At 39.8% G+C, this 21440-nt stretch overlaps 1 protein-coding gene across 2 annotated transcripts in view; it reads right to left on the reverse strand.

The window, feature by feature from the left end:
• Positions 1 to 940: 940 nt before the first annotated feature.
• The window catches only part of ccnd2a (cyclin D2, a), a 57040-nt gene continuing 36540 nt past the window's right edge, over positions 941 to 21440 (reverse strand). For both annotated transcript variants that reach the window (XM_062036092.1, XM_062036093.1), the window contains exon 5: positions 941 to 4176. In XM_062036092.1, the coding sequence (XP_061892076.1) occupies positions 3994 to 4176 (183 nt within the window). In that variant the 3' untranslated portion in view covers positions 941 to 3993. The remainder of the gene's footprint in view (positions 4177 to 21440) is intronic.

Genomic DNA, 21440 nt, shown 5'->3' on the forward strand with positions numbered 1-21440 from the left:
TGCAAGCCAGCGTTTACTGCACCAGCTAACTATACAGTGTGTGTGTATATATATATATATATATATATATATATATATATATATATGTGTGTGTATATACTGTATATATACACATACATAATATATATATATATATATACTGTATATGTGTATATATATATACACATACATAATATATATATATATATATATATATATATACATACATATAAAATGGATGGATGGAGATATATATATATATATACATAATATATATATATACATACATAATATATATGTGCATATATACATAAATATATATACATAGTAATATATATATACATAGTAATATATATATATACACACATAGTAGTATATACATAGTAATATATTTATATATACATAGTAATATATATATATATATATATATATAAAAAATATATATATATACACTGTTGGTAAACCATTTCAGGTGACTACCTATTGAAGCTCATCGAGAGAATGCCAAAAGGGTGCGAAAAAGTAATCAGAGCAAAGGGTGACTATTTTGAAGAAACTAGAATATAAAACACGTTTTCAGTTATTTCACCTTTTTTTTTTTTTGGTTAAGTACATAACTCCACATGTGTTCATTCATAGTTTTGATGCCTTCAGTGACAATCTACAACGTAAATAGTCATGAAAATAAAGAAAACGCATTGAATGGGGAGAAGGTCTCCAAACATTTGGCCTGTACTGTACATATATATATATACACACATTATATATATATATATATATATATATATATATATATATATATATATATATATATATATATTACAAGCATACAATATGGACTTCGATGAAGGGAGACATGGAAAAGAGCAGTGAGCTGATGTGGTGTCACACCCTTTAAAGCAGAAGTTTATTGAACAGAGGTTGTGCAACAGACATTTGAGGTACATGATGTGAGTTCTGGTGGAGGAGGAGGGGGACGGAGGGACGGGGGGGGGGGGGGGGCGAAAGGGGGGCTAGGGGTCGGGGCTGAAAGGGAAACCTGCTCTATTCAAACTTCCAGATATCACAATATTTACGAGTACAAACGAGGTGTAGGTCACCTTCTCCAAACGTGTGGCGTTCATAATCCACATTGTGGGACATTCAGGGTGATTGTGAGCGTGCAGAGCAACACCAGTACTTTGGCCATCATTGGAATGCTGTTGTAGCCTCGATCACACACACACACACACACACAACACAACACGTCAGATGTAGCACCAACACCAGCTTTTGAACAAGCCAGACAGAACACCCCCCGGAAAAAAAAAAAAAAATGTTGACACCCCCCCCCCGCCCCCTCCAGTAAGTCCAAGTGGAAGCCAAACAGCAGGTGCAGCCACCAAAATGCTAATTTATTCTTTTCTATTCTATTCCAGGCTCCCTAAGCTGCAGAGGTATCGATGATGGATTGGTTGTTTTTCTGTTGAATGTCGCCAGTAATCCTGAGGTATAGGACATATACCATCGATGCAGAATGTGACTAAAGAAAAATAGCAAAATAGATTTAAAAAAACAAAAGGGGTAAAGGAGACATGCTATCTAAGCAAAAACTGTACAAAGAACATTTCCAGTCGAATACTCATTCCATGTTCTTCTATCACCTTCTACTTCGTTGTTTCTGAATTTTATCTCTTAAGCAGTAAAATAATTATATTATAATACAAATGTTTATAAAATAGCAGCACACTCAAGTGACACATCACAACTCTGTAATGTTATTTTGTATAAATGAAACAAATTCATAGCTTTTAGCAGCGCAAAAAGACAACAATAACTCTTTTTTTTTTTTTTCTTGATGTCTTCACACCTCCTCTGTCCTCTCTTCACTTTGGAATACAGTATCTCTAAATCTTAGAAAGAAAAAAACAAAACAAAACCATAAAACAAAAAACCCTTTTGTGGGTCTGGTCGCCCCGTAGAATATATCAATAACACAAATTGATACAAGAAATTGCAGGAAAGGAAAAAAAAACAACAAAAAAAAAAGTTTGGGTGAGAGCTTACATCCGGCAGAGGAAAAAATGAAGGGGGGGAGGGAGGGGGCAATTATTTCAAACATGTCCACACATTCTCCTCAGTCTTTCGTGAGTCAAAAAACGACAACCTCAAGCGTGTGCGGTGTTCGAAAACAACACACTCACACACACACACAAAAAAAACATTTCTCTGCCTGACCGGCCCTCCTGGTGGATGATTTGAAGCAGCAAAGCTCAAAGAGGACGACGGTGACGTTAAAAAAAAAAAAAAAAAAAAAAAAGTGAACAGCAACACGCGTCACTTGTGGTGGTTTGGACACGTAAAATAAATCAACTCATTGGCCTCCGAAGAACATGTGCAAATATTGGATGTTACGACCACCCGACCGCCGCCCTGTGTGACTCGACTGTGGCTGTGATGCAGATAAATATAACAATTCAAGTACAAAAAAAAAAAAAAAAAAAAGGGAAAACAAAAGATCATGTCTTGACAGTGTAAAAGGAAACCCACAGATGAGTGAACTGTCTCATTTTTGTTCCAATCCTGGGGATAAAAATGGGTCAATGTTGGTCTTTTGCTTGAGTAGGAATGTTTTTCTTTTTTTTGATTGGAATGTCCTTATGCTTGAACAAGGGGGGGAGGGGGTGATTGGGAAACCAGCCCGACAACAAAAAAAAAACCAAAAAAAAAAAAAAACCAACAACACCCGCCCACCTCCGAATCGCCACCATTTTTTATTTTGACGCATCTCCTGGGGAGCATGTTCTCAAAGTGCTTTGCCATTGAAATCGTATAGGGGGAGCTAAAAAACAAAACAAAACACAACACGCACTCCTCCCGAGCAAGTTCATCCTCACTCGATCTGGCAGTTCCTTATTCGGCATCCGCGTAAATTGTTTTTCTTTCAATCCGTCAAACGTTTCCATCTCAACTCTACAGGGCGGGGGGGGATGGGGACGCGCGTCTTATTCGTCATTCTGTCTACCTCCGATGTGCTCCTCGACGCGCTCCGCCAAAGCCAACGCAACATTGTAACATCGTGTGACAATATAATCATTAAACCACAAAATAAAAACGCCTCACGTATGCGGGAAAAACAAAAGGGGGGGGAGGGGGAGGGGGCACAGAGTTCGCTCTCACGACCTTTTTCTCATTCATGGTTCGTGCAGCCGTTTATTGCTGGCCGACGGGAGTCCATCGATGAATGCAGGCAGTGACATAGCATAGACGCCCGTTATACTGATAGACAAAGTATGTATGTATCGTCTTCTAACAGCGTAAGTGCCTCGCGCCTTAGAATGTTTACTGCTAATTTAGATACAGGATCCCATTCAGACTCCGCACACACACACACACACACACACACACTGAAGCACACTGAATCCACTAACAAGCAGCCTGACACAAGGAGCTTATTGATCTCGACTACTCAAAACGATGTCAAATAATAATATTACCACTAATAATAATTACTACGGCTAATAGTTCATCTCTTCCCTGGATTGTTAAGCGTCCACGTCCGAGCGAAGATAGCATGAGTAGAAGCCACGAGAGAGAGAGAGAGAGAGCGAGCGCGAGAAGAAAACGAAGCTCATGCTTTGATCCCACGTATGCGACTTTTTGTGCCGATCCAGCTAAGGTTTCACGATATAACTTAACGATCGTTCCATACAATCAAAGGCAGAATGCAAATATGATTGGTTTCCCTTCTGTGTATCCAAGGCACCACGGAGCGTCATCGTGCCCCAAATCTGTTGCTTTTAGACCCATTCCAAAAATCTATATTTCGCGGGGGCAGGCGTTTTCTTTGTTGTCTTGAAGAAACAGAAACATCTACAAAAAAACTAGCAAGCATTGTTCTTTTTCTTTTAAAGGGCTTGTGTTTTTAACATTTTGTTTTTTTGTTCTTTTTTTTTTCGTGATTCTTATTTTTTTCTTCTTCTTCTTCTTCTTCTTCTCCTTGTAAATCCTGGTGCAACGGTGTACTCCGGCGGTTCACAAGTTGATGTCGCGGACGTCTGTCGGGGTGGAGGACTGGTCCAGCTCGTCCAAGCCTTTACTGCTGGGGCCTCGCTGGGTCTGCTGTTGCTGCTGCTGCTGCTGCTGCTGCTGCCGGCCCTCGCGCAGGCTGCTCTCTAACACGCGCTCAATCTGCTCCTGGCACTCTTTGAGAACATCCTGCAATGCAACGACACAGAGACACATGTACAATTACTGCCGACTGCAATGGCGTGGAGCAGTGAACACATCATTTGTACTTCAACAGGAATTCAACATTAGGGTCACTTTACCAACAATGGGCCCCACTCAGCAATAAGTTCCTAACTTTTCCTCGTATCTTTCTTCCTAAGTGATTTCCTAAGAGGAGTCCATTCAAATTCATGACGTGTTCTTAAACGCCCAAATTGTTCGCACGTGCTGTTCTTAAGTTGCCGAATGCCAAATGGTTAGCGCGTGCGTGTCTATCATAATTTGCATACAAACAGGGCCTTATTTCCCAAATGTGCATATGTAAACACCCTTAATTTGTAATTTGCATAGGTAAACGCCCTTAATTCCCCATATAAGGGCACAAGTCCGGCGGAAAAGCCGAACATCAGACACATGGAGAAAACACAGATTACAGAAGAGAAATTCGGATTATCCCGCGGGGGAAATACAGAATGTCAAAACATACGTTTAAGAAAGTGAGACTGCTGAGGTAGCCCTGAAGCTGTCAAATAAATATTCGTCACTTGGGGCAAAACATGGTCATGAAATATGCGCTTAAAACTAGGGCTGTCAAAGATAAAGTGTGGTGGCGGTTTGACAAAAGTCTATTTGTGCTCAGCTCATTTCCTCACCAGGTCAGTGTATTTGGCAGATACTGTTACTGTTTAAAGTTAAAGTTAAAGTACCAATGATTGTCACACACACACACACTAGGTGTGGCGAGATTATTCTCTGCATTTGACCCATCACCCTTGATTACCCCCTGGGAGGTGAGGGGAGCAGTGAGCAGCAGCGGTGGCCGCGCCCGGGAAACATTTTGGTGATTTAACCTGCAATTCGAACCCTTGATGCTGAGTGCCAAGCAGGGAGGTAATGGGTCCTATTTTTATAGTCTTTGCAGTGTTTCCCATAAACTGCCAAGATACCTGTGGCGGTGGGGGCGTGGTCACCATAATTTAATTTACTACAATGATTTGATTTTCTCTAAAACGGCTCAAAAAATGTATACTTACTAATTAATAATAACAGTTTTGTTTTAAACGTCCATCCATCCATCCATTTTACAATATAATTACAACACTTTATGTACATATTTATATACAGATTTGAACAATAAGTTATTCACTGAAATATATTTATTAATTGTGGTTCTTACAAAAAATATATCTTATAAAATATAAAAGCTAAAATGTCTCAAAGCTCTGCCCCTTTAATTAGTGCATACTAAATAATTTAACTTTAGCCTACTACTACAACCATATTATTTACCAGCAACATAAAGTGAAACAGAGGCAGAGGTGTCCTGCCACAGTCAGTAACAAATAAACAGAAAACAGTAGTGGTGGTAGATAGACACAGAGCTTCATCAAACATCTGATCCACTGAACAAAGAGCTCCAAAAATCTTGAACTTTAGACTGCCATCAGTTTTACTCCCTACACTTAACCATGTGTTTCCTACTGCTTGCAGACTTTGCACCCTTTGTTATATACACATGTTGTGTTTCTAATATAAATACATTTAATAAAGTCAAATACAAATAAGGCAACAAGAGAAGTATCCTACACTTCTCTTTTGTAAAGTAAATCTGAACAGCCGATATGGGCATCTACATCAACTATATGATTTGCCTGAGAAGCTGGAGAGGACAAAAAAAAATATATATATTTTTAAATTTTTTTATTTATTTGTGGCGGACGTAATTCTTTTGTGGCGGGCCGCCACAAATAAATTAATGTGTGGGAAACCCTGCTTTGGTATGACTCGGCCGGGGTTTGAACTCACAACCTACCGATTCCAGGGCGGACACTCTAACCACTGGGCCACTTTACAAGATACTGTTATTGGTCCTCAACATATTCTGAAAAATAGTTTTAATGGTTGTTATTATATATGTGATTAGATATGACGCTACTTTGCTTTGTCAACCATATCACAAAGCTACTGTAAGATGGATGTTGTGCTTAGCATATATTAACCTACATTTAGCACCTTTATACGTCAAACTGCCCTTCAAGCAAGCATTTAGTTGCATTTCGCCGGTTTCAATTTCTTCTGACGTGATGTGCACCCGCCCCCCCCCCAAAAAAAATCCTAGATTTGTTCAAGCTGCAATAACACCGCCCTCCTCTCTTTAATTACAATTAATCGCTTGCTGCAAGAAGCACACAAATTAAACATAGTTGTGCTTGCTCCCAGAGTTGACGTCACGCTCAACCCTGTTTCAGTGCTGTCCAATGTACAGCCCACGGGTCATGTTTGACCTGTGGCTCATTTTTTTATTTGCCCTTAGAAATAAGATTTAACGAAAAAAAAATCATGCAAAATTTGGAAGAATACAGCAAAAGCCATTGGAAAAAGTTTAATAGTTCACATTAATAATTAAAAAAATATTACATTTTACAATGTATCACTTTTGAAGCCTTTCTACAAAATTCCAAAAAATAGATTAATATTTATATACTATATTAAATCAGGGTTTTTTAACCTTTTTGACCTTGAGGGCCAACTTTTCCACTGCAGAGGGGCCCGAGGCCCACTCAAATATTAACATTGAAGGGTTCCCTCCGGGTATTCCGGCTTCTTCCCACTTCCAAAGACATGCACCTGGGGATAGGTTGATTGGCGACACCAAATTGGCCCTAGTGTGTGAATGTGAGTGTGAATGTTGTCTGTCTATCTGTGTTGGCCCTGCGATGAGGTGGCGACTTGTCCAGGGTGTACCCCGCCTTCCGCGCGATTGTAGCTGAGATAGGCTCCAGCGCCCCCCGCGACCCCGAAGGGAATAAGCGGTAGAAAATGGATGGATGGATCTTACTCTTGATCGATTGTTTTCAATAATTATATCCAACCTACTTACAGTTTACAACCTTGTCAAATAATAAAAACAGGTGTTAATCACAAAGACTAACACTTATTTAACACATAAACCTTAAACTTAGGCTTAGGTCAGGCTGATTAGAAAAATAAGTAATCAATATACTGCATGAGAAGGCAGTGACGAAAAATAAATGTATATATAATTATGTTGTGATAAATCAAACAAAATGAATATTGCATGTTTTTTAACTAAACTGTCAATACAATTTAAGTGAGTTTGAGTTTATTTCGAACATGCAAGCATACAACATAATACATCACAATTTCCAGTTTCTTTTCAACATGTTCGAAAAGGAGTAGGAAGAAGCAGAGCTTATTTAATCCTACCCCTTTTCTTTACATAACAGTTGCAAAATTTTTTGTTCACTTCCTGTTCACAATTTTTTCACAATAAACTCCATAAGTAATTACAATAAAAATAAATAAATAAATAATAGTAAGAATTTAATAATAATAATTGGTGAAGTAAGTCATATTTCATATGATGAGATAAGTAAGATTACTTTAAGAATGAATGAATGGATGGATGAAATAAATTGAGAATGTTTGTCATGGTTCTTCTTCATTGTACTTTGTAAACACTTTAAGTTTGAAGAGTTTCTTGAAGTGTATCATATTAGTACATTGTTTGATTGCTTTGCTTAATCCATTCCATAATTTAATTCCACATATTGATATACTGAAGGTCTTAAGTGTTGTACGTGCAAACAAATGTTTTAAATTACGTTTTTCTCTAAGATTATATTTCTCCTCTTTTTTTGAGAAGAATTGTTGTATATTCTTGGGTAGCAGGTTATAGTTTGCTTTGTGCATAATTTTAGCTGTTTGCAAATTCACTATGTCGTGGAATTTCAGTATTTTTGATTCAATAAATAAAGGGTTTGTATGTTCTCTATATCCAACATTATGTATTATTCTAACTGATCTTTTTTGTAACACCGTTAATGAATGAAGTGTACTTTTGTAATTATTTCCCCATATTTCTACACAGTAGCTCAGATATGGTAACACTAGTGAGCAGTAGAGAATATGAAGGGATTTTTGGTCTAGAACATGTTTTGCTTTATTCATTATTGACGTGTTTCTTGCTACTTTATGTTGTATATTTTTTACGTGAGATTTCCAGTTCAATTTATCATCAATCATTATACCTAGAAATTTGGTTTCGTTTACTCTTTCAATTTCTATTCCGTCTATTTGTATTTGTGTTTGACTTTCTCTTCTACTGTTACCAAATAGCATTATTTTAGTTTTACTAAGATTCAACGATAGTCTGTTTTTGTCAAACCATCTTTTTAATTTGTTAATTTCTTCTGTTATTATTTGTATTATCTCCTGTGTGTTCTCTCCTGAACAAAACGCTGTTGTATCATCCGCAAATAATACTAACTTTAAATCTTTTGTAACTTTACAAATGTCATTTATATAGAGATAAGTGCAAACAAAAAGACAGCTTCACCCCTTTAGTCATCATTTTTGAGCTTAAGAAACTCCTGATTACAAAAAATTGATACTAATAAAAAAACTGCAAAAGAAATACATTCTAACTCTATATTCGGGGCGGTATAGCTCGGTTGGTAGAGCGGCCGTGCCAGCAACTTGAGGGTTGCAGGTTCGATCCCCGCTTCCGCCATCCTAGTCACTGCCGTTGTGTCCTTGGGCAAGACACTTTACCCACCTGCTCTCAGTGCCACCCACACTGGCTTAAATGTAACTTAGATATTGCGTTTCACTATGTAAAGCGCTTTGAGTCACTAGAGAAAAGCGCTATATAAAATATAATTGATTGATTGATTGATATATTAAATAGTAGTAATATATCCATCCATCCATTTTCTACCACTTGTCCCTATATATGTTTCAAAATTAAACTGTCAATAGAATTTAAGTGCATATGAAAATACAGCTTCACCACTTTAGTCATAATTTTTGCGCTTAAGGAACATCTCTATGACTGTAGCTCCAGACTTCTTCTGTTTGTTTGAGATGGTCATTACTGCCACAAGTGGTGGAAAAGTGAATTACAACTGCTCGCTGCGATACATACGGGCCACGGCTGAGAAACAGCTACTTTTGGTGCTCGCGGCCCAACAATGGGCCCCGTGGTAAAGAAACACCGCTTTCAATCATGCGTTGACTTTTGACCAAGACCAGGGATCTTGGGCTTCGAAAAGGTTGCTGACCAGCTGCCCTGGAGAATCAAAAAGCCTCAATACTGGATTAGTGGAGCCTTGCTACAGGCCCACTAATTGCAGATACTTGTTGGGGCTGGCTTTACCATTTTAAACTGCAGCACTTGGTAGAAACACGGCTTTTGTAGAAAATTGGCCATCATTGTGAATCACAGGAATGTGAACTGTGCCGAATGAGAAGGGGGCCTCCGTCTGCCAGACGTTTTAAATGACCGCCGACTTCCCAGCAGCACCTTCCCACTTGCACCGAGGGGCGGACACAGACCTAATCCCCGCATTACGTCAGCCCACCAGGGTTGTGCACCGAGAACCGCCCCCCGCCCCCACCTGTGCCTTCCCGATCCAACCACCCACCTAATTGCGAAAACTCTAACAGAGGTAGCCTTGACATCGCCGACTGAAAACACAGGTACGACCGGAGCTATGTTAATTACATCCACCTCCTGTGGGAAACACAAAGGTGGTGCCTTTTTAACGAGAGCCAGTCCTTGTGCCGGCCTGCCTGCCTGCGGGGGATCCGCGTGAGACCCGGCCGGCTCGCCTTTCACAATCAAAGGCGGCCGCGGCAATGCGAGAATCCACCTGGGAGAGGAGGCTCTCAACAAGCACTGAGCCTTCATATCCGTCTGTGATGGATGGTCCACAGAGTGGGGGGAGTACTGTGTGTGTGTGTGTTTGTGTGTGTGTGTGTTTGTGTGTGGCTGCTGAGTGTTGAATAGTGTGTTAGCAAAAGCATCCCAGAGATGTTGCATTGACAGCAACACTGATAGTTAATGCAGAACACTGCTCTCTAGTGGCGGGGAGATGGTACGACAACAAAAGTTGTCATACCATTTCTTTTTTTTTTGTTAAACTGCAGCTAATTTAATCCTGATGGGCCACAGTTTGAGCCCGTGTTGAAGTTTCTGATGCCGCTGGGCCAGGAAGAAACAAGACATTACCCACAACAGAGCGCCTCCTCAGGAGTGGCACTCGGCTCACAGACAAAAGATCATGATGTCAAAGGTCAACCCGGCGAAACATGCATGAGACGTGCCTGAATTTTAGACCCGTTTCAGGGCCATTTATAGATGACAATCTCAAATTTAGGAGCTATATGCCTTTGATTGACCTGGCCAGCGCCCATGCTCTGAAGAGACCACTAAGACTAGGGATGGCATTGGCTGATTTTCGTGAAAAAGTAAGTGATCACCAATTGCTGATTAGCGCCTTTTAATGGCCGATAACAAACGCTGATCCGGCATTTATTTTTAGTCTCTCGGCTGACAAGTGGCTTGCAGCTAATGGCGTGCCTCAATAATGATCACCGCCATTACGGAAAATAAACTGCATTTCTTAGTATCTTACCTGGATACCTTATCACTGGAGGACGAAGCTAAACACGATACCCACAGAGCAAGCCAGAAGCAAGCATGCTAACAGTTAAGCTATCCACTATGCCAGCTTTAAACGACAGAGGAAATAAGTGCTTGGTAGACTTAACGAGGTGTAGATGGAAAGTAAGCAGATACTAACAGGAAACTAACAAGTAGATTAATAAAAGTTGAGAGAGAGGGTATTTTAAAAACAGCCAGTACATGACATGTAAGATGAGGGGCGGATCGATCCATAAATTGTAGGTGTCGATACCAAAAGTAGTATCAGTATATGGTTGGTACTAGAGTGATTAGATAGATATTTTTATTTTCTCAAAATTGTTTTTTTGTTGTTGCCGTTTTTGTTAATGTTTACAAACTCAGGGTATAATTCCTCGGACACCGAAGGGTTTAAATGAGTAGTTGATACTGTATTGACTTTAAATAGTATGTAATAAAAGAGTACCGTATTTTTCTAACTATAAGGCGCACTTAAAATCCTTTCATTTTCTAAAAACTCGACACTGCGCCTTATAACCCGGTGCGCCTAATGTACGGAATGATTTTGGTTGGGCCTACAGACCTCGAAGCTATTTTATTTGGTACATGGTGAAATGATAAGTGTGACCAGTAGATGAAAGTTACACATAAGAGATACGTGTAGACTGCAATATGACTCAAGTAAACAACACCAAAATTGTAAATGTTCTATTGAAAATATAAAACGTTACACTCTGCGCTCAAAAATCTATCAAAATGTTTTAGTACAACTTTGGTAAGCTATGAAGCCACACCACTTGATGGATTGTACTGTGCTTCACATACGAGTATTATTATGGTGTGTGTATAAGGTAAGACATTATCTGGTGTTTTGTTTCGCAATATTATGCAAAAGCAACTTTTTTTACCTTCTGGTACCTGCTGATTTGTATTTGGGATCTGCATAAGTCCTGAAAAATTGCCTTTGTAGTCCGTGCTGACACTGTAGTCGATAAGCTTCTTTTTCTCCATCTTCTTGTTATGGGACATTCATCCTCTGCTGCTGCCATTTCTATTATAAAGTAAAGTTCTTACTTACAGTATATCTGCCATGAAAGCGCTAAAACATACCGGTGTAGTGAGTTTACATAATTCACCCAAGGAACTTTAGTTATTAGAGAGTTACGGTCGGACGGTTTCCGGCATATAAGGGGATGCTGCTCCGTTATTTAGTTAAGTAAAGTCTGAATGTCATTAAAACAGTTAGTTCCATCTTTTGACACTTCTTCCACTCCCGTCCTTGCACGCTACACCGCTACAACAAAGATGACGGGGAGAAGACGCTGTCGAAAGTGAGCCACGTAAATAAGACCGCACACAAAACGGTCAGAAAGCGACTTGGAGATCACAAACAATCTTTGCAACATTTTGAGGAAGAAAACACCATTACATGTTATGTAGACCACAAGGACATGTTTAAAATTTAGAAAAAGAAAAAAAAAAGATTCCTTTAATGCGCCCTAAAATCCACTGCGCCTTACATATGAAAAAAGATTGACAATAGACCATTCATCGGCAGTGCGTCTTATAATCCGGTGCACCATATAGTCCGGAAAATACGGTATGTAAAAAAAGAGTGTATAATTAAGCAATATTGTATCGATATTAGAGATGTCCGATAATGGCTTTTTTGCCGATATTGTCCAACTCTTAATTACTGATTCCGATATCAACCGATACCGATATACACAGTCGTGGCATTAACACATATTATGCCTAATTTTGTTGTGATGCCCCGCTGGATGCATTAAACAATGTAACAAGGTTTTCCAAAATAAATCAACTCAAGTTATGGGAAAAAATGCCAACATGGCACTGCCATATGTATTATTGAAGTCACAAAGTGCTTTTTTTTTTTTTAACATGCCTCAAAACAGCAGCTTGGAATTTGGGAATTTATGTTGTGTTACGGTGCGGATGTTCTCCCGAAATGTGTTTGTCATTCTTGTTTGGCGTGGGTTCACAGTGTGGCGCATATTTGTAACAGTGTTAAAGTTGTTTATACGGCCACCCTCAGTGTGACCTGTATGGCTGTTGACCAAGTATGCCTCGCATTCACTTGTGTGTGTCAAATGCCGTAGATATTATGTGATTGGGCCGGCACACAAAGGCAGTGCCTTTAAGATTTATTGGCGCTCTGTACTTCTCCCTACGTCTGTGTACCACTCCGTACAGCGGCGTTTTAAAAAGTCATACATTTTACTTTTTGAAACCGATACCGATCATTTCCGATATCACATTTTAAAGCATTTATCGGCAGTCCGATATTATCGGACATCTCTAGTTGATATTGTTAGACTGTCAATAACACTCACCGTAAATAAGTTGAAAAAAATTACAGTCAATACATGTGATCGGAATCGGCAGCATAAAACCCTAATGGGAAGCACTATAGTATACACACACACACACGCATACATAAACACGCACACACTAACATGTGCCCCAATGGTCATAAAATCTCAAATGCTGTGAGAAAACCAAGCAATGCTCTGATTGTGTAGAAAAAAAGAGTGTATAATTAAGCAATATTGTATCAATATTAGAGATGTCCGATAATGGCTTTTTTGCCGATATCTGATATTGTCCAACTCTTAATTACTGATTCCGATATCAACCGATACAGATATATACAGTCGTGGCATTAACACATTATTATGCCTCATTTTGTTGTGATGCCCCGCTGGATGCATTAAACAATGTAACAAGGTTTTCCAAAATAAATCAACTCAAGTTATGGGAAAAAATGCCAACATGGCACTGCCATATGTATTATTGAAGTCACAAAGTGCATTTTTTTTTTTTTTTAACATGCCTCAAAACAGCAGCTTGGAATTTGGGAATTTATGTTGTGTTACGGTGCGGATGTTCTCCTGAAATGTGTTTGTCATTCTTGTTTGGTGTGGGTTCACAGTGTGGCGCATATTTGTAACAGTGTTAAAGTTGTTTATACGGTCACCCTCAGTGTGACCTGTATGGCTGTTGACCAAGTATGCCTTGCATTCACTTGTGTGTGTCAAATGCCGTAGATATAATGTGATTGGGCCGGCACACAAAGGCAGTGCCTTTAAGATTTATTGGCGCTCTGTACTTCTCCCTACGTCTGTGTACCACTCCGTACAGCGGCGTTTTAAAAAGTCATACATTTTACTTTTTGAAACTGATACCGATCATTTCCGATATCACATTTTAAAGCATTTATCGGCAGTCCGATATTATCGGACATCTCTAGTTGATATTGTTAGACTGTCAATAACACTCACCGTAAATAAGTTGAAAAAAATTACAGTCAATACATGTGATCAGAATCGGCAGCATAAAACCCTAATGGGAGCACTATAGTATACACACACACACACACACGCATACATAAACACGCACACACTAACAAGTGCCCCAATGGTCATAAAATCTCAAATGCTGTGAGAAAACCAAGCAATGCTCTGATTGTGTAGAAAAAAGAGTGTATAATTAAGCAATATTGTATCAATATTAGAGATGTCCGATAATGGCTTTTTTGCCGATATCCGATATTGTCCAACTCTTAATTACTGATTCCGATATCAACCGATACAGATATATACAGTCGTGGCATTAACACATTATTGTGCCTCATTTTGTTGTGATGCCCCGCTGGATGCATTAAACAATGTAACAAGGTTTTCCAAAATAAATCAACTCAAGTTATGGGAAAAAATGCCAACATGGCACTGCCATATGTATTATTGAAGTCACAAAGTGCTTTTTTTTTTTTAAACATGCCTCAAAACAGCAGCTTGGAATTTGGGAATTTATGTTGTGTTACAGTGCGGATGTTCTCCCGAAATGTGTTTGTCATTCTTGTTTGGCGTGGGTTCACAGTGTGGCGCATATTTGTAACAGTGTTAAAGTTGTTTATACGGTCACCCTCAGTGTGACCTGTATGGCTGTTGACCAAGTATGCCTTGCATTCACTTGTGTGTGTCAAATGCCGTAGATATTATGTGATTGGGCCGGCACACAAAGGCAGTGCCTTTAAGATTCATTGGCGCTCTGTACTTCTCCCTACATCCGTGTACCACTCCGTACAGCGGCGTTTTAAAAAGTCATACATTTTACTTTTTGAAACCGATACCGATCATTTCCGATATCACATTTTAAAGCATTTATCGGCAGTCCGATATTATCGGACATCTCTAGTTGATATTGTTAGACTGTCAATAACACTCACCGTAAATAAGTTGAAAAAAATTACAGTCAATACATGTGATCGGAATCGGCAGCATAAAACCCTAATGGGAGCACTATAGTATACACACACACACACGCATACATAAACACGCACACACTAACATGTGCCCCAATGGTCATAAAATCTCAAATGCTGTGAGAAAACCAAGCAATGCTCTGATTGTGTAGAAGAACCGCCTGTGTTCTACCACAAGAATGCTCGCCTTCACTTCTAATAAGACACTCTCACAGGCTCTGGTGCGCCTTAAAGCGGCAACTCCGACAACTTGCCAAGCCTTACAGGCTTTATTTGAGAATGTTTAATGGCTTCAATGTGTGACTACTGGAAACATCAGCAGTGTTTTCAGAGCCGGTGCTTGCCCAGCAAGGACCAACAGCAGCGAAGACGACACATGGCGATGTTGTTACAGTTCGCCCACCTCAGGCATCCATCATATTGCAGCTATCCATCTTTTGTGGAAAGGCACACACACACAATTCCTGGGCGGCCTTTGTGACACTGGCAGCGGGGGGGAAGTCGTGCAGACAGACAAAACCAAAAGGAAGAAATGTGTGAAGTCATGGAATGCGTTTCAAGAGCGGACGGCACCACACACGACTGCATGGTCAAAGCTGGCAGACGCACAACAATCGACAAACTTATCTTCAGGAATCTTCCGGAAAGAGGCTGACAGCATGGAAATACCACCATTCTTTATTTTTGTGTAGCCCAAAACAGCTCCCTTAGTTCAGGGATCGTCTTCCAAGATAAACATGAGCCCAAAAAACAAAAGGAAAAAAAAAAACACTAAAAAAAACATGAATGAGAGACCTCAATAAAACTGAAGTGAAATTGTATTTGAAAAAAAAAATGTCGGAAGTGGTGTCCCTCTGTCTCTACAACGAGACTACAATAGTCAACACTTTTTCAGTTCAAGAAGTTGCAAAAAGTAGCGGAACCAAGATAAAAAAAAAAAAAACTGATCCGTAGTTAATATTATGCTAGAGCATTTTATAGTTTTTACACTTATATGGCGGTTGAAGTGAATTGAATATTTAGTAGTATCAGTGGTTAGCATCTTTTTACAGGTGTGCGACTAGTTAATAAAGATGTTGAATGAGCATCAACTCATCAAGTCCTGGTCCACCATGTTCTTCTTATTAATAAAAAGTACTGACGTACCTTACAGGCCAAAAGTTTAGACACACCATCTCCTCATTCAATGGGTTTTCTTTATTTTCATGACTATTTACATTGTGATTGTCACTGTAGGCATCAAAACTATGAATGAACACACGTGGAGTTATGTACTTAACAAAAAAAAAAGATGAAATAACTGGAAACATGTTTTATATTCTAGTTTCTTCAAAATAGCCACCCTTTGCGCTGATTACCCCTTTGCACACTCTTGGCATTCTCTCGATGAGCTTCAAGCACACCTGTGAAGTGAAAACCATTTCAGGTGACTACATCTTGAAGCCCATTGAGAGAATGCCAAGAGTGTGCAAAAAAGTCAATCTACAATGTAAATAGTCATGAAAATAAAGAAAACACATTGAATGAGAAGGTGTGTCCAAACGTTTGGCCTGTACTGTACATGGTCGACCACTTTTGTCAACATAAAATCTGCGACCCAAAGAGGCCATTTCTAAGAACGATTAGTCCGTTGATGTCAACATGTGTTGTACTGTTGTTCATAGCTTCATCATTATTACTAAGCAGCGCATGCAACAACGCATTATGTCATAATGATGAATTATGTAATGATGTAATCAACGTTGACCTCATTATGTAATAATGAACATTTTGTTGTACAATTCTTGAATGTGTTGTGAAATAATTGTTGATGCATTGATACCTTGTCAGATACTGTAAAACGTTATAAAATGTGAGTGTTGCACTTTTTTTTATATATAAAATGTAACAATTTGGTGAATTATGTAATAAACCATCAAAGTTGATGCCTTAATTAGAAGAACTATTAGAACAACGTGAAATACTTCATCTTCTCATTGGTCAAACCTAAATCAAATGTAATGATTACAATTGAGAATGTGAACGCAAGCTAGAGAAAAAAGCTGCTAATAATGTACTATACATAATAATAATAATAATGGACTAGATTTATACAGCACTTTTCTAGAAACTCAAAGTGCTTTACAGAGAGAACTGAGATTAGAAGCTATTATTAATTTACTCCACATTCACCCTTTAATGGTGGTAAGCTACATTTGACCCCACGATACAATACGAAGAATAACAAATACTACTACAAATATGAAACAGAAAAAATATTTATTCAATAAATGTTCAATTGCATGTTGTTTATGCAGCATTTTGTAATTACTTTTGCAACGTGTAAAAAGTGTGTTAAATGTTATTATAACATTTAATTACAAAATGCAGCAGATTATTAGTAAAATGTGGCGTTATTTTACAATGAGGCGAACATGAATTAATTAATGTATTACAACATAATAATACGTTGTTAAAGCGCAAAAACAACAGCAGCAGCAACAAAACTACTGACTGCATTCAAATATGCACACAGTGACTCCCTGTACAGCGCAAAGTAAGCTTAAAAATATTGCAAATGTTGATTAATCACAATTAATTGCAGTCATTTGAAAAAGGAGAACTCGACATTTTGACACACGCACAAATGTACTCATTCGTGAAAGTCGTTTACTTGAATGCACATCTTTTACATGTTAACCTGGTCACTGTCTGTACGATTTCATTTAACATGATTACTGTATTTTCCGGACAATAAGGCGCACTTAAAATCTTTTTTTCCCCTCAAAAATTGACAGTGTGCCTTATAACCTGGTGTACCTAATGTACGGCATAATTCTGGTTGTGCTTACTGACCTCTAAGCAACTACATTTTTATTTACATGGTGTAATGATAAGTGTGACCAGTAGATGACAGTCAAAAATAAGAGCTACGTGTAGACTGCAATATAATGGCAGTCACACACAAGCGATACGTGTAGACTGCAATAGGACTCAAGTAAACAACACCAACATTTTATATGTTCCATTGAAAATATAGAACATTACACACGGCGCTCAAAAATCTATCAAAATGTTTTAGTACCACTTTGGTAAACTATGAAGCTTAACCGCTTGATGGATTGTACTGTGCTTCAACATACAAATATTATTATGGTGTGTGTATAAGGTAAGACATTATCTGGCGTTTCGTTTCGCAATCTGTATTTGGGATCTGCATAAGTCCTGAAAAATTGCGTGAGTCCGCCTTTGTAGTCCGTGGCGACACCGTAGTCGATAAGCTTCTTCTTTTTCTCTATCTTCTTGTTATGGGACAATCATCCCCCGCTGTTACCATTTTAATATAAAGTAGTGTAAAGTTCTTACTTATATCTGCCAGTAAACTCTCCATGAAAGCGCTAAAACATACCGGTGTATTGAGTTTATATCATTCGCCCAAGGAACTTTAGTTATTAGAGTGTTCCTGTCGGGACGGTTTTTCACGGTACACAATTCCGGCGGATGAAAAGATACTACTCTGTTATTGAGTTAAGTAAAGTGTGAATGTCATAACAGTTAGTTCCATCTTTTGACACTTCTTCCACTCCCGCTACAACAAAGATGACGGGCTAGGGTTGGGTATCGCGTATCGATTGGAACCGGGACTAACTTTCCGATTCTCCCGGAATCGTTCAAAAGTTTAAATTTCGATTCCTGGTTTCGATACCCAGTCCGCCGACCGGAAAAAAAGAATAAGTCCGCCGACCGGAAGAAGAAGCCGCTGAACACCAACGAAGAAGCGCCCACCGCCGGAAGTGTTAGCATAGCCGAGCCTATGTAGCCGAGCGAGTCAGTCAAGCATGGATAGCGGGCGTCGGCGGTCGAAAGTGTGGCTTTATTTTACTAAAAAAAATGAAATATCGGCGAAATGTAACACGTGCGACAGGACTGTTTTGTGCTTAGGAGGGTGCACGTCGAACATGATGAAGCACCTCCGAGTTCATGGAGTACAAATAAATGCGTGTCCCGTCTTCGACGCGCTGCGCCGACCGTCCTCCTGTGCCTCTTCCTCTGGCTTCGACGCCCAGCCTGGCACCTCGGTGACTGCACTGCAGTCCGAATCCGGTAAGTAAAACAATATATATGCAATAAATAATGTGTTTTGCGCCAACGTTGAGGCAGCTAACAAATTAGCCCGCATATTTTTTCATAGACAATTTACAACCTGCATGCCAGGCTCCGCGATGTGCTCAGCGTACTCCGTTCACTGTAGCGGCAATGGGGTAGATGTCGGTGCCACAGACGGAAGAGTGCCACAGAAAGGTCACTGCACACACAGTCAAAAGACTGCATCCCTTTTCAGAGGTGGAATCTCCAACATTTAGGTTAGTTAAGCAATAACGTTAGAGCTAAGCTAATTGATACTGGGCTAAACAGTAACAGCAACATTACATGTTTGTTTATGTTTGCAGGGATATGGTGAAAACTCTCAACCCAAAATACATACCACCTTCCAGGGACTACCTGTCAAACACATTGATCCCGGCATGGTACAAGAAGAATCGGAACCGAGAATCGCCAGGAATCGGAATCGTAATCGTTCGAATTCAAACGATACCCAACCCTAGAGAAGACGCTGTCAAAGGTGAGCCACGTAAATAAGACCGCCCACAAAACGGCGCATCCTGAAGCGACTGTCAGAAAGCGACTTGAAGATGATCTGTAAAACATAATCCATGCAACATTTCGACCAAAGAACCACCATTACATGTTATGTAGACCACAAGGAAGTGTTTTCCATTTAGAATTTTCTTTTTTTATATGACTCCTTTAATGCGCCCTATATATGAAAAAAGAACGAAAATAGACCATTCGTCGGCGGTGCGCCTTATAATCCGGTGCGCCATATGGTCCGGAAAATACGGTAATGTGATCATTTTGTAGCCACATGTGCTAATGCGTTAACTTTGACAGCCTCAATAAAAATATTCACAAATGAAGGAAAAGGATGAACTGCGGTCGCTTGAAAAACATTTTGTTTATTCTCATGCGGTGAAAATCAAAAATAAATATGCACGCAATGGTTCGTTGGGTTATACCCCTCATAATGGCTGACTGACTTAAAAAAAGATTATTGCTATTTCCCTGACTTCCTATGGAACCTTAAACGGTCCATAATATCTCTTTCTGCACAGGTCACTACCACTATAGGTCTATCTTCTCCTCGGGAGCCCGGCTTGGCCATACCGCATGTGTGTGCGGCGATACACACTCTTCCAGCGTGCCCAAGGTGGTGACTGGGCCTTGTCACATTTCCATTGGAAAACCGCAGCTTGTGGATAACGGAGATGCCAGCAGGGTGCCGGGGAGGGGGCGGCCTCCGCCGTGATGCCATTGGCAGCCACTTCAGCAGCTTTGGCGAAACTTTCCCCTCACATTTGGCCCGGCGGTTTAGCTAGCTTTAGCTCTCCTCTCTAGCCGGCCAAATACAAATACACAAGCTTATGTGTACATTTGGACTTTGGTTCAAACTTGTACATTTGGACTTTGGTTCAAACTACCACCCTGGTGACTGCAGTCTAAATCGTCATGAAGGTGATGGACTGACTAGGACTATTTTAGTGTGCCTGCATGGCTTGATGGTATCAAAAGTCTTGAAGAAATCAACATATTTTGCATAAATTCATATTTCTTAAAGCTGTGTCTCTCGAGCGGGGATCTGATATAAGTTCTTGTGTAACTTTACAAACCAAAACATACCCAATATGTTTGCTTTTGGCTAGCTTCTAAGCAGTTTATACTTAAGTCCCTCATATATGTTGAATTAGGAAAGGTGCCCTCTGCTTCGCCTCCAGCCTGCGCTGCAAAGCACGGCTTGTCTGGATCCTGGAATGTGGGGAGTTGATCACAGAGCCATAGAGCGACTTAATTCCCTCGAGTCCTGAACCGTGCAGTCCAAACACACTGAGGTCCTGTGCTGCTGAGGAGAACTATTTGTTTTTCCTCAGCTGGTGAGCGAGACTTCACACAGCACACACCAGAGGGAGCCATGCTTTCCAGCAGGGACGCTTTAAGGACCCAAAGGAAGAGGCGGGAGGGACTTGATTGTCGCCACGCAGGGCTGATGGTCCACCTCCGCCTCCTCTTGAGCCTCCCTTTGGGTCGGGATTTAACAAAACCGGGGTTTTGGAGACTACAGCTGCCCCTGTGTAGTGTGCACACAGGAATTTGTGTTCCAACTAAAGCAGGGGTCCCACATTTGCTGCCCAAGGGCCCTCTACTTAACGTCACAGTTTAGTGTCGTAATTGTTAGTTACAAACACAAAAATGACACACATTAAGCAACACAAAGAGCAACTTCATAAAAGCGAGCAGAACTGTCCCTGACCATCATCACCTTGGGAACTCAACAGTATAAAAATATTACATTTTTAATGACTTAACTGTTTAACATGTTTGTGTATATGCTTCACTGATGAGAGTATTTGGTGAACATCGTTTTGTCCTACTAATTTTGGCGGTTCTTGAACTCACCATAGTGCTGACTGCGACGCAACAGTT

Source organism: Entelurus aequoreus, linkage group LG24 (genome assembly GCF_033978785.1).
Source record: "Entelurus aequoreus isolate RoL-2023_Sb linkage group LG24, RoL_Eaeq_v1.1, whole genome shotgun sequence".
In the NCBI taxonomy this organism is placed as follows: domain Eukaryota; kingdom Metazoa; phylum Chordata; class Actinopteri; order Syngnathiformes; family Syngnathidae; genus Entelurus; species Entelurus aequoreus.